At 46.2% G+C, this 13,265-nt stretch overlaps 1 protein-coding gene across 3 annotated transcripts in view; it reads left to right on the top strand.

Annotated features, from left to right (window-relative positions):
• Positions 1–13,265, top strand: part of FHOD3 (formin homology 2 domain containing 3) — a 451,796-nt gene that overhangs the window by 49,157 nt on the left and 389,374 nt on the right. For all 3 annotated transcript variants that reach the window (XM_040632587.1, XM_040632586.1, XM_040632585.1), the window contains exon 2: positions 9,242–9,348. In XM_040632587.1, coding sequence (XP_040488521.1) covers positions 9,242–9,348 — 107 coding nt within the window. The remainder of the gene's footprint in view (positions 1–9,241; positions 9,349–13,265) is intronic.

Raw genomic sequence — 13,265 nt, 5'->3', positions numbered from 1 at the left:
CAGACTTTGATTAAATACTTGTATCAAAAAACTGAGATCATCAGATTGGATTAAAAAAAAACCCAAACTATGTTCTACTTAAAAAAGATGCATCTTACATATATGGGCCCCAAATGTTGTAAGTGAAAGATGGAAAGAAGGTAAACCATGGGGTGCTAACCTAACGAAAGTGGTCTGGTTGTCCTAGCAACAGATGACGTCATGTCTAAGGTCAGTAACATTACTGCAGATAAGGAGGGACTCTCGTACTGCTAAGAGAGTCTAGTAGGAAATATCAATCAACTGACCGAATACCCAGGCATCCCTACTTGAAGATCCTCAAATATTTGGGAAGTGTGTAACACATTTCTAAATAACCCATGAATCAAAGAAGAAATCCCAATGAAATTTAGGAAATATTGCGGACTGAGGGTAATAAAAATATGAAATACGGCATATCAGATATTGTGGGCTGTAGCTAAACCTGACAGAAGAAAATTATAGTCTGAAATGCACATAATTGAAAAGAGGAAAGACTGAAAATCATAAGATTTTAGATGCTAGGAAAAAACCAGCATATGAAACACAAAAAATGTAGAAGGAAGGAAATTAAGGAGATAAAAAAACAAACTTAAATGGTGGAAAAGCAATATAATCAAAAGTTGGTTCTTTGAAAAGACTAATAAATGAATGAGGGACCTTCCCTAAACTATAAGAAAAAAATGGAGAAAGCACAAATTAGCACTATCAGGAATGAAAAGGGGGATAGCATTCCAGAACTTCAAGATACAAAAAGTTAGCTGTTATCTTTCGGTACACCAGTGCGTTTATGAGAGTTCAACTGCCATGTTCGTATGTACGCCCAAACCCCCAAAATCGATTTCTCTACTCAGCATCTCCACTTGTTTCAAAGGTAGCATGTTAACAACAAAAACCCCTATTCTATCCTGTTTCCCTGCCCCCAAGAGTTTCCCGTCTCATGTTTCTCATGTTTGTAAAAGGTATCACCAAAAGATATTAATTTGCTCAAACCAGAAACTCAAGATTTTGCTTCTCTCTGTTGGGTATCACTGCATCTCCTCAATGCCCATGTTGCCCTGGCTTTTCCTTCTCCCTTCCCCTCTCTTTCTTTGAATCAGCCCTCTCCCTCTTTTCTGTCCACTCCCACAGCTTCCATCATTGTCCAGCCCCCCTTCAGATCTCCTCTAATTCCAGCACTGGCATCCTCATTTTTCTTCTCCCTTCCTTCCCCACATGGCAAAGCTGTCCTGCATGCATCCCTTTACAGCCATTTCATGGCTTCCCGTTGCCCTAGAATCAAGCCCAAACTCTCCTGTGGCCAGGAAGACTCCCCTCTCAGAGCCCTTGGCTTCCTTCTCTCAGCGTCTTGGCTACTCACACTTCTGCCCTGGCAGGGATTTTGAATCCTTTAGCTCCCTGCTCCACCAACCCGTCCCGCTGTCCCACAATGAAATCAAGAACAGACAACAAAGGTGACGAACTCATTGTTCACATTTCCCTGAACTCCAACCCGCTGTTGGGGATCAGCCCCATCTACAGCTGTGAGTGCTCCCGGGGCTGTCCTGATTGTGGTTGGCTCCCTAGGACATGACACAGTGCCTGGTGCAGAGAACAAGCACAGGAAGGAATTATGAACCTGCATGAAGGAATGGATGACTGTAATGGATCAGATATAATCCTGAAATTTAGTGCTGATACTGTTTTTCAGATTGACCAAAGTGAAACAGAAAATGGAAAAAAGGTACCTGTAAACATAAGTAAATATTCCAGCCTCTTTAAGAGAGAAGGTTAATGCATTCTTGGTTATTTATTTAATGATAACAAAGTCTTTTAAAATAATTCAAATATTTACCAGTTTATCACATCCCCTTGGCTTAAGCTCTTAACTGGCGAAATCTTGCCTTTGTCTTTCTTGTAGACTTTGGCAGAAGCCCTGGCCTTTGGTTGGTGAGCTGTACGGTTTTGTTGACTTAAATAGAAATCTGGAAACTGCCTAAATCAATTTCAGGACGTTGTTTCTCTCGCTGAAGTTGGTGGCCACAGATAACACAACTTACTGAAGGTTTCTGAGGAAGTAAAATCCAGCCCCTTTCAAAGTAAATACATTCATATTATTTCATAACCCATATATGCTGGATCTTCAAAAATATCCTTGTACTTGACCCTAAAACATTTATTAAAGTACCTGTGATGGGGGCCTCTGGGTGCTCAGTCGGTTAAGCACCTGCCTTCGGCTCAGATCATGATCCCTGGGTCCTGGGATGGAGCCCTGCTTTGGGTTCCCTGCTCTGCGGGGAGTTTGCTTCACCCTCTGGCCCTCCCTCCCCTTGTGCTCTCTCTCTCTCTCTCTTACTCTCTCTCATATAAATAAATAAAATCTTAAAAAAAAAAGTACCTGTGATGTATTTGTTGTTCCAAAGAAGCTAAATGGGCCCCTAGGGATTTAAAAGTTTGAATAAGGTTTGCTGGGGTTAACCAATAGGACCTATTTTCTTCTGATATCATGTAAATCAGCTTCATTTGGTTTTTCTCTAAGAAGATGGACCGATATGTGAAACGAATCATTTTTTATTATGAAATGTATTGTATGTACAAAGGAACAAATGTGAAAGTTTTGTGTGGTTGAAGGACAATGAAACACATGGCACGTCTTCACTGTCCGTCTCAGGACATGGCAGAGGGCAGCCACGACGTGCGTGCCCCCTCTCCACCTCGTCCCTCTGCAGTGGTCTGTATGGGTTATGGGGGAACCATAGCCCATAGATGCTGGAATGGCTGAGCCCGGGTTTTGTGCAGGTTTTATTAAGAAATTGTGGACGGACCTTGTGGCACTGCTTATTGGAAAGCTCTCTTTTCCTAACTTTTTTTTTTTTTTTTTTGCCTGTCACCTATGTCTAGTTCCTTGTCTCTGCTGCCTTTAGAAGGAATGACAAAATTTAAAGAAGCCACAAGCTTGGTGACTGCCTAGCAAAAGAAACACCATTTGAGGGGGAAACAGGCATAGTGCTCTTAGACCCAATGAATGGAAATGTGCTGACTGCATTTCTGCTGCTCTTAGAGCTGGGATGAGCCTGAAAGGGGGGCACCCAGGGAGCCCCCGGTCAGCCTGCCCTGGAGAGAGATGGGACCCACAGCCATGCTTCATTTCTGAGCCAGTAGCGGGGCCAGCTTTGTGGGTGTGTGACCAGTGCAGTCCGAAGGGCCCTGTGCTTGCAGGTGCCATCTTGAGAGTCTTCATACTTTTATCTTTGAGCGTGTGTTTTGTGCCATGGGACGACGGAACACGCTCTAAGGGCTCAGAAGCACGGCTCATGCATGGTTTTGCCTTCTGCTGCCTCCTTACCTCCCTGGGAGGGAGTCTCAGCTGACTACTCTCCCACTCCCTGATGCTCCCAGCCTTTCTGCCCAGCATCTGCTGTTGTCCTCTGTCCCCGGTAGGGGCTCCGGGAAGGACACGCCTGCTCTGTGGCCTCAGAGCCTGGGCATCGTGGTGGCCTTCTTGCATGGAGCTAGCGGTGTCGTGGTGTTCTTGGTGGGCACCTTGGTGATGGGAGCCTCTCACCCATCACTGATCCAGGCACTGAGCACTTATCGTGTGAACTTGCATTCCAGGGGGCAGCGTGTCTGCTGTGGATGGAGGGGCAGGCCCTGGGAAAGGGAGATTGACCTAAAGCAATAATCTTACGATGTTGCTTATGAGTCTGGGGGTCTACTGGGTGGTTCTTCTGGTTTGGGCCAGTTTGGCTGGCATCTGCTGGGCTCTCTTGTGTCTGTCATCAGCAGGTGGGTCATCTGGAGGCTCGATGATCCATGTCGGCCTCACTTAGTGTGTGGCAGTTGGCAGGATGTGGCAGGGGCAGTGGGAACAAACAGTCACCCCGGAGGCTGGCTATCCCAGGCCTCTTCACACGCTGGCAGAGTTCCAAGAGCAGTAAGAGAGGACAGCCCTAGGGGACAAGTATCTTTCAAGTCTCTATGATGTCACATTTGTTGCTGAGTTGGCCAAAGCCATATACAGGCCAACCCAGATTCTAGGAGTAGAGAAAGAATCTACCTCTTGACGGAAGGAGCCTCAAAATCATATTGTCAGCTGTGTGGATATGAGGATGGGAGGCACCAATTAAATGACACGAGCAAATGATATTTTAGCTTTTATTATTCTTCTCTTGAAAATCAGCCTATGTGTTCCCACTTCTGAACTATCACCAAAATTAGCTTAAAGGATTGCCCTCGTGTATATTTATAAAACGGTTCCATGCAAATCTATTTTATTGCCTAGACTAAGGATCACTGGGGACCTGCTGCCAAACAGAGGTAATCATTAAACCACCAGTAACAGGCCACTTCACTGGATTAAGGAAAGAAAAGAATATACAAATGGAGACGTGACATCAGCCTTGTTTTAGATATATTTTTTTCCCCCGGGATGGCGAGTCTGCCTTTTCTATTTGAATGCCCTGTCTTTGTAAGAACAGGCAAAAGAGCCCGAGAGTGGCCTAGTGCAACCTGCCTGCAAGGGGTGGGGGGCCTGCCTTAATGGTGTGTGAAGCGGGGGTACACACAGTTCCAGAGCCCTCCTGTGGTTCGGTGGCTGACCCCCTCCTGAGCACCCCGCCCCCTCCCTGGAATCCTGGCCACACGTTCACAGCCGGCAGCCGAAGCCGAAGTCTCCCTGCCACGCCGGGGTCACCACCACTAGACTTCCCTGCTGCCGCACTTCTGGAACAGCCCTGTAATGGGATCTTCCCATAGGACTCCCTGCTTTGTCTTCTGTCCTGAAGTGCCCGGCAGTGTCCTGGCCACCGCACCGAAAGCCAAGAAAGGAGTGCGGGGAACATGCAGCCAGGGGATCAGGGTTGACGTGAAAATTGTCGGAGTCAGGAAATTCCAGGGCCCTTAAGTCACTCAGGAAGATGGTTGACATGAGCGGCCAAGGGAGGGGATCAGGTTGCCTCGGTGGAAGTAGGAACTGAGGTTCCCTGTCAGGCGCTGGGAGGTGTTTGTGTCCTCCACTGCGGAGGCAAAGTCGGGATAGTTCTGTCTGAATCTTTAGAACAGCCAGCTTGGAACGAACCTTGACTCACTGCCTATTAAGGTCGGTGCGTTCTTTTGGAACAGTTATCCCTGACGAGATTGAAGAATTCGTTGAGTGGACTCACCAGTTTGCTTTTAAAGTGGTACCTAAAGTGGACCCTCTTTTAGGGGATTTCGCTGTTTCAGTGTGAGTGTCCAGCAAGGAAGCCCTTCATTCCGACTCCTTGGCTCATGTGATGGTTTGAAGATTAATCTCCTGTGTCTTGGGCGTACAGAGGAGGTGGGGCTTGGGTGGGGGAGTGGAGCGAGCCGTGTGCGTTGACTTGTGTGGTGTCTTCACAGGCTGCACGTGTTGTTGGGACCCCCGTGGTGCTCACGTGTCCAGCTCGCTAAAGGCTGTGACGTCTGACCTTGACCCCTTCTGGTAGCGCTCCTGTGAGGATGCCACACACACTTCCTGACAGATTAAAAGGCCCATATTCATCTCTCCTGTTTTAGTTAACTAACACTAGCACAAATTGCCCATCTATTAATTAGGGGAGCAGGGTTGTGACACTGGCTTAGGAAGTAATGGCGGCCTTTCTGCTGAGAGGAGGACTGGGGCATTTTTATGGAGGATGCTTGGGTCCCGGGAGCCTGTGGCTGCTAATTATAGGGAAGGAATACGACTGAGGATGAACTTCCACACATTATAACAGTTGGTTTAAACGGCTTTTAATTCTCTTCTGTGTTCTATTTGTGTGTTATATTTACTCAATAAAATGATCTTTGAGGGAGGAAGCGTTTATGTGTTCCTTGGTGCCCAGCCCGTGCCTGACATATAATTTTGTTAAAATTGAACTATGAAAAGGGTAGTCATGATGCCTCGAATGTGAGGAGAGGAATGATGAGAACAGGCAGTTCTGCTACGCTTTTGGGATTCTGTTGTTGGAGGCCAGGGAGACTGTGGGCTGTTGTATTGTGGTTCCAGGCTGGCCGGGAGCGTGCTGAGGCAGAGACTTGGTGGGCAGATCCTTGGTGAATGTTGAGGAAAACCGGATATTCATATTCATCTCAGGCTCCTGAGCATAAAGCAAAAGGTATGGGATGGAGAAGATGGGCAAACTGGCCACAGCTGCCAGTAAGAACAGGGCTATATCTGCTGGTAGCCAGTGAGCCCCACCTCTGCCCCAGCTAAGGAGACGACCATAGGGCTGGGTGGGGTGGTGAGGACGGAAGGCCGGGACAGGTTCCTCGGCCACTTACCCACTCCCTGCTATCTCCACGTTGGGTTCCTCCAATGAATGACGTGGGAGGGCCAGAGGGGTGTGTGCTGGAGCTGGCCTGGGTGACTGGAGGGGGCTGACAGGTCAATTCTTGGGAATTTCATGAGCTAGTTGTTGAATGTACCCATTATTAAAAAGTAAATTATGTAAACATTTATTAAACACGTTATATTAAAAACAAAGCTAATAAATCCTCAAAACATGTTACTTCCTAATTGTTTTATTATATTGTACTGCTACCCACACGTTCGAGGTTCCTGACATCTCTTGTATCTGGTGAAGGTACTATGTACTGGTGGGCTCCTGTGTCTCTTTTTCCAACTCTAAGCTCAGTGACTTCCCTTTGGTAGCTTGAAATGGGCCTTCGTGGGAATATTTATACCACATGCACGTTCACGTTCTGCCTCTCTCCACACCCACAGCAGCACTTCCTCTCTGACTCAGTTCTCTCTGTCTGGCCTGAGTGTGGACCCCAGCCTCGGAATGACTCAGGCCCCCCTGGAGGAGAAGCAGAAACTCTTTATCCAAAAGCCTCTTTCTCTGGGCTCCCACGTTTCCAGGGGGCTGAGGCAAAAGAAACTGTTATGGCTTAAAGGGCTTTCATTATCCCCATCTTCTGGTCTGTTGATAACAAGTGGGATGTAAAATAAGCAAAAGTGTTAGTACTATCAACAGGACAGATCAAGTCAGTTTTCTTAGCTAATAACCTCAACAGGGGGTCAAAGCAAACTGAGCTGGAGTGATTCCAGCTCTACCCATGGTTTAGTGTACATGTTAACAGGTCCAGTTTCTAATGGAATTTTCCATCTAGGAACAATGAAGTCTGATTTCAGTCCACAGGAGACCCTTGGCCCAGGAGATGCCTTCTGCAGGAAATCCTTCCTGTCTGCTGCTTCCGCAGGCTGGGGGAAACAGCTCCCCTGCGTGTTCCCCCCAAACTTGGGGCGCACCTCTCACACCACAGTACAGGGAGTTTGGCCAATTGGATCCTTGGGTTTAAATGGTTTCTCAGATGAGAGGATCCCTCTGTAAAATGCCAGTCAAGAATGCTGAACCTTACCAGCGTGCCTTTAGTATCTAAGAGGACCAGTTTGTTATTAGAGAAAGAAAACAAGTGAATCAAATAGGATTAACCCCTTCAAATGATTGAGCTAGGTATTTCTTACAAATAATATAAAACAAATTCCTTTCATTCTGTTGAGGATAACTAGAAATAGGAGCTGCGGGGTCTCTACAAGAATTAGCAGACTGTTACAGATGCCAATTCTAGACAAGTCGACGGTCTACATTTCTCTTGTTGAGGATAATAAGCAAAGCTTTTCCATCAAAAGAGACTAATTCCTAGTTTGAAATCTCACTTATAGTGGGAGGATTATCAGGCGTTTATCTAGATGTTTTAAAGTAGCTAAATATTTGCCTTTGCTTTCCCCCAATCTCCTGTCATTGGAATAAGAGCCTTAACCCATCAGGTAGGTGAATGCTAAGAACCACACTTGTGGCCCAAGAAATCAAGCGTGAAGTCGGCTTTCCTCGGGATGTTAACTTTAGTAAACTTATTTCCCTGTATTTTTAAGTGTATCGATCATTCCCAATGTCATGTCATGCTGGCTGTTGTAACAGCCTCACAATCTTAACAATTTACCACAGCGAAGCTCACGGCTTGTGCTCTAGTCACCAGCCAGGGTGGGTAGTGGACGCCGGGCAGCAGAATGCTCTCTTCCACGCGGTGATTCAGGAACCAGAGCTCCTCCTCTCCGGGGCTCTGCTGGTTTCTTGACTTTGGAGGCCTCCTGTGGCTCTTCTGCATCCAGCCTCTGGCTTCTCTGCCTCTGGCTGTGCGCAGAAGAAAGGTGGATGGGTGTGCGGGGGTGTCAAGGCCAGGCCTGTTGGGAGCCTTTCTTACTTTCCCTAATATTCCATTGGTCAGTACTCAGTTACATGGCTGTTAGCCCGACTGTAAGGCTGGGATATGTGCTCTCCGTGATCAGAAGGAAAAGGGAATGGGGTGGCAAACATGTGGCATGGCCTTGGCCACACTGGAACACTAAGATGACACATACTGCATTTTGCAAATGTGGTATTTTCAAGTCCTTTGTAGGTTTGTGGCCATAGAGAGGAGGCATAATGATCGAGAGCATGGCCTCGATTCACACAGACTACCAGCATCCAGGTCCCAGCTCTGCCATTTCCCAGATGTGACAAGGGGCAAATAACTTAGTCTTTCTCTGTGTCTTAGTTTCCTCTTGATAAATGGGGAGAACAATAGATGTTAATAGGGTTTGTGTGAGAATCAAATGATGTAATGTATGTAAAATGCTTAGAATTATGCATGGGACATAATAACATGAAAGTGTTAAACGACTTTTTAAAAAATACGACTAGTAACAAAGAGGCCTAATGTCTTCTTTGGTATGTTGTCATTTGAGTATGGCATCATTCAGATGGAGAACGTTTTTTTCAATTCAACCGTAAAAATGTTTATTGAGCAACTACTAATTGTCATGTGCCAGGTCTGACCATTGAATCTGAAGGAGTAGGCTTCTCACTGAATCAAAGCAAAGGGCATGTTCTGCACCAGATTTGCCTTTTAAACTCTGTGACCTTTGTGATTTTGGTTTCTACTCCCCAAATCCTCCATGGCGTATTCCTGGGGCCCTCAGAGTGGAAAGTGACACGGGTACCAAAGGGCTCCTTCTCTTCCCTTGTCCACGTCTCCTGGGCCCTATCAGGGCCACTCCCTTCATAGGTGTCATTGCCATCTGTTCACTATGTCGTGTGCTTCCAATTTATTTGTACGAACCCGCTACCTCTTCCAGTTACAATCTGAATTTCAGAATCATGCTTGATTTAAAAAAAACACCTGAGGGCAACATGAAGTGATTTCTGCATCCAAAGTCCGCATCCCAGGAGCAGACTGGGCTTAAAGGCTCTTTCTCTTGCAGCTCGATGACTGCACGCTGCAGCTCTCCCACAATGGCGCCTACCTGGACTTGGAGGCCACCCTGGCTGAGCAACGGGACGAGCTGGAAGGCTTCCAGGATGATGCTGGGTAAGAGCAACGGTTGTCTCTGTTGACTAGTCCCAAGCTTCCAAGACATGGGGGTACAGTAAGGCCTTAATTCTTGGAAGAGGCCACTGTAGCTTTGACCTTCTCTGCACTCACAGTCACACCAAAGAAGGCAGATGCAAGTGACTGACCGGTAGTGATAGCAAACCTGTTTGCATTTTGAGGAATTCTTCTTGACAAGGCTGCTCGGGGGCAGGAAAATTTCTGATATAGTTAATGAAGCACATTATATTGACCTTCTAACCGAATAGAATTTTTTAAACCGAATATAATTAAATTAATATTTTCTAGATTTTAGTAGCTTGACAACTATTTTAAGCATTGTTCTTAATGATAACTTCCAGGATATTTTGCTTCCTTGGCAGATGTCCTAGTAGATTATTTTGTAACTATATTATCTTTCAAACTCACAGCAGTGGAGAAAATGACTTGTGATGGTGTTGTCATCAAGTCACTTTTAGCCTACATCTAGAATTGCTTAATACTGCTGATTGCTGTGAATCTGAATAAAGCAATAGACATAAAAAACCAGAGAGGTGTGCAGGAAGTGAAATCATATATAAATCACATATACCCACACGATCAGCTATTCCTGTATTTATTAGGTTATTGAAATAGCCTTTTGATTGGGGCTCCCTGCCTTCTTTCATCCATTCAGAACCAAGTATATCTCTGATTTCATCACCTTCTTCCTTAGAAACCTTCAGAGATTCCCTGTTGCTTTCCAAATAAAGCTTAGCTGTCTTAATCTGGTGTTCGAGGACCTCCCCAAAAGTTGCTTTGAAGCTACCTTGCCTGAATTAAAAATAGATTACAGCCAGATGAATCTTATCTGGGAGTGCTGATTCTTCCTGAATGGCTCAAAAATGAGGGAAAATGGAAACCTTCTTAGTGTTAGTTTTCTACCTGACTCTAGTATTTACGGTGGTTTGCTGGGTTTCCCTTACTTTAACACCTGCCACAATTTATGGTGCTTTCCTTCTTAACTGTCCCCCCCTGTCCTTAGTTGTCTGCTTCTAAAGCTCTACTAGGTTAGTACTGGGCTTGTCTGAATATCTCTCATCTGGCATCTTCTCAACACATTATAGGCACTTACTGAACGTTGGTAGTCAGGTAAATGACAGGATCCCAGAATGGACTCCTGAATAACATGACCGTGAGCACTAAGGCCAGGATCCTTGGTAGGAACCAGCAAGGTTTTCTGAGGACCCAATGGGAACAGACCCTGGAAACTTCCATAGGCTGTACACACACTCATTATTATGTCATACCAGATTCTTCTCATCATTATTTAAAAAAAAATAACAGTATTAGATTGATGGACTTGGGAAAATTTCATTGCTATAGTTTTTACCGAGTATTTGACAATGACATTCCTTTATATAAGATGTCAGAATTCAGGCTGGATGTCAGTCTAATTGGATGACTTCATGGCTCATTGATTAAACATACACCAGGAATGTTATGAGTAGATTATTATCAACCTGAAAAATGTCTCTACTGGTATTATAGTTGAAGACCATGCCCTGTTTGATTTTTTTTTCTTTCTTATCAAAATTCAATTTGGAGATGGGAGCTTAGGGGAAAGAAAAGCATCGCTACAGTAGACAGCAGTATCAAGAGTTAAGAGCGTGGAAGAAAGGAACACCTGGGTGGCTCAGTCGGTTAAGCACCTGACTCTTGATTTCGGCTCAGGTCATGATCTCAGGGTCCTGGGATTGAGCCTGCATCAGGCTCTGTGCTGGGCATGGAGTCCGTTTAAGATTCTTTCTCTCCCTCTGCCCCCCGCCCCCAGCAGGTGCACACTCTCTCTCTAAAAAAGAAAATTAGAGCGGGGAAGAAAATAACATTTAGGGAGCACCTGTTCTGCCAACCACAATACCAGGCACCTTATTCACGGTCTGTTTATTTAATAGTTCATTCTCTTAACAGTCATGTGACTGGATTTCATTGTTTCTGTTTTTCATTTGAAACAACTGAGGGTCAGGAGGTAAATTACACATCCGGGGAGAGAGAGCCAGTATGGTAGAGCCAAGTTTGAAAACAGGTGGACCCGATTCCAAGTCTGTGCTCCCCTGACCATCCCAGGAGCTTCTGGGCAAAGGCATTTCAGGTTTACTTGAAGTACGGTGGCACCTTTGGTGACATAATGTTGGTTCATGCAAGGACATCATCGGTCCCAGGCTAAAACACTGGATTTGGTCCAAATAGCACTCAAGCACGCCTCACGGTGGCTCCGGGGGGCGGCGGGGGCGGGGGAATGTATTTGCTGCCGTCATCTGGCCCTGTCAGCATCAGCATCCAGGTGCTGGTAGGCCCCGCAGCCGTTCCTGAAGAGCCAGGAACCTTGCTGCAGGCTCCCCAGAGGAGATCCTGGGGCTTACTTTCTCACTCCGCTTCCTTGCAAATCTTCACCTGGCCATGGGTCCATCTGATAGGTGCAACCTTGACAACATTTCTGCACCCTACACCTTAGATGGATTATGGCAAGATGAGAAGGCAGGATTCATATGTGGGAAAGTGTCAATAGAAGGTAGCCAGACCATGCTGGGTGGCTGTGCTTTTGATAGGTGGGCCCCAAACTCACTCCAGAGGGGGCTTTATGTCTTTCCAAGAGTCCTGGTTTGTGGTGACCTCCCCACCTTGTCCTTTGGAATGTAGTCAAGATGGCACTCCTTTTTGTCGGGAGGAGTATGAAGAAGCCACTTTTACTAACCACTGGTGGGGCCCCTCTGTCCCTGGCCTAGGTTGCAGCAGACAGGCCAGGATGATGCTGTCCTGGCATTGCCGGGTCCTCCGTTTTCCCCGGGTCACTTACACCACGGAGCCCTGGCAGCATATGGCAGCTTGCTGGGAGCTGGTTGGAAGCAGCCGGCAGACTGAGCCTTCCTGCACAGGTGGGAGGCGTCTGGGCACATCTGTCATTCGCACTGAGTGTCCCTCTAAGAGGGTGGCATTTGGCAAAGTCTGTATGCCTGAGAACTCTTGTCTCCCACGAATGGGAGTTAAAATATAATTTCTTCCTAGTTAGGAATTGCCCTTCTGAGGCATGAAAAGGACAAATGAAGCCATTCTTTCTCTTGATTTCTTTGTGTGAATTATAGCAAAAATCTGCTAATGTTGTGACCATATAATGACAATGTGTGGCAGGCGGTGTGCAAATGGTGGTGTTTTTTTGCACAGGGTGTTCTGAGAGCATTTTCCTTGCTGGAGGAGTTTCTTGGTGCTTGTCCATTACCCTGCTCTTTTATGTCAAGACTAAAAATTAACTCGCTCCCTGTTTAGAATGATCACTTAAGCTATAGCTAATCAGAGAAGAGGAGAAAGACCTTCAAAAGTAGAAGGACAAAGCAATTATTATGCTACCAAAATGGAGCCAGCTCCATGTATTGCCGTCCAAGGCCGGGACACGAGCCAGCACAGCACGGTGCACACAGCCAGAAACCCCGAGCCTCTGGATGATGATCCCTGACCCTTCCTGTGTGACCTTGTGCAAGTCACTTTATCTCTGATTGGAGTTTATAAAATTTATTTATGAAACGAGGAGAATACTACCCAGTTCCATTTAGCTCCCCGTGTCGGCAGGGATCCCAACAAGGTCTCTGGCCCCAGAGGAGAGCACAGCGGGGAGCAGCATGGCCTAATGGTTAGGGACGTGGTCTCTGCTGTTAGTCTCATGGCTGTGTGACCATGGGGGTGCTACTTCCCCTCTCTGAACCTCAGTCTCCTAGTAACTGGAGATCATCATAACGCATCCTCGTTGGGTTGTTGTGAGGAAAAAAACGCAATGACGTATAGTACTGAAACAGCAGGCTAGTTGCCAGCATATAATACGAACTCAAAAGTTGCAGCCCTTACTATAATTACAGTCAGAATTTGAGAAGCAGATACACGGAAAT

This window comes from Ursus maritimus, unplaced genomic scaffold, assembly GCF_017311325.1.
Source record: "Ursus maritimus isolate PB19 unplaced genomic scaffold, ASM1731132v1 scaffold_18, whole genome shotgun sequence".
Classification (NCBI taxonomy): domain Eukaryota; kingdom Metazoa; phylum Chordata; class Mammalia; order Carnivora; family Ursidae; genus Ursus; species Ursus maritimus.
Note: the sequence above shows the minus strand (reverse complement) of the source record. Positions and strands in the feature narration are given on the sequence as shown.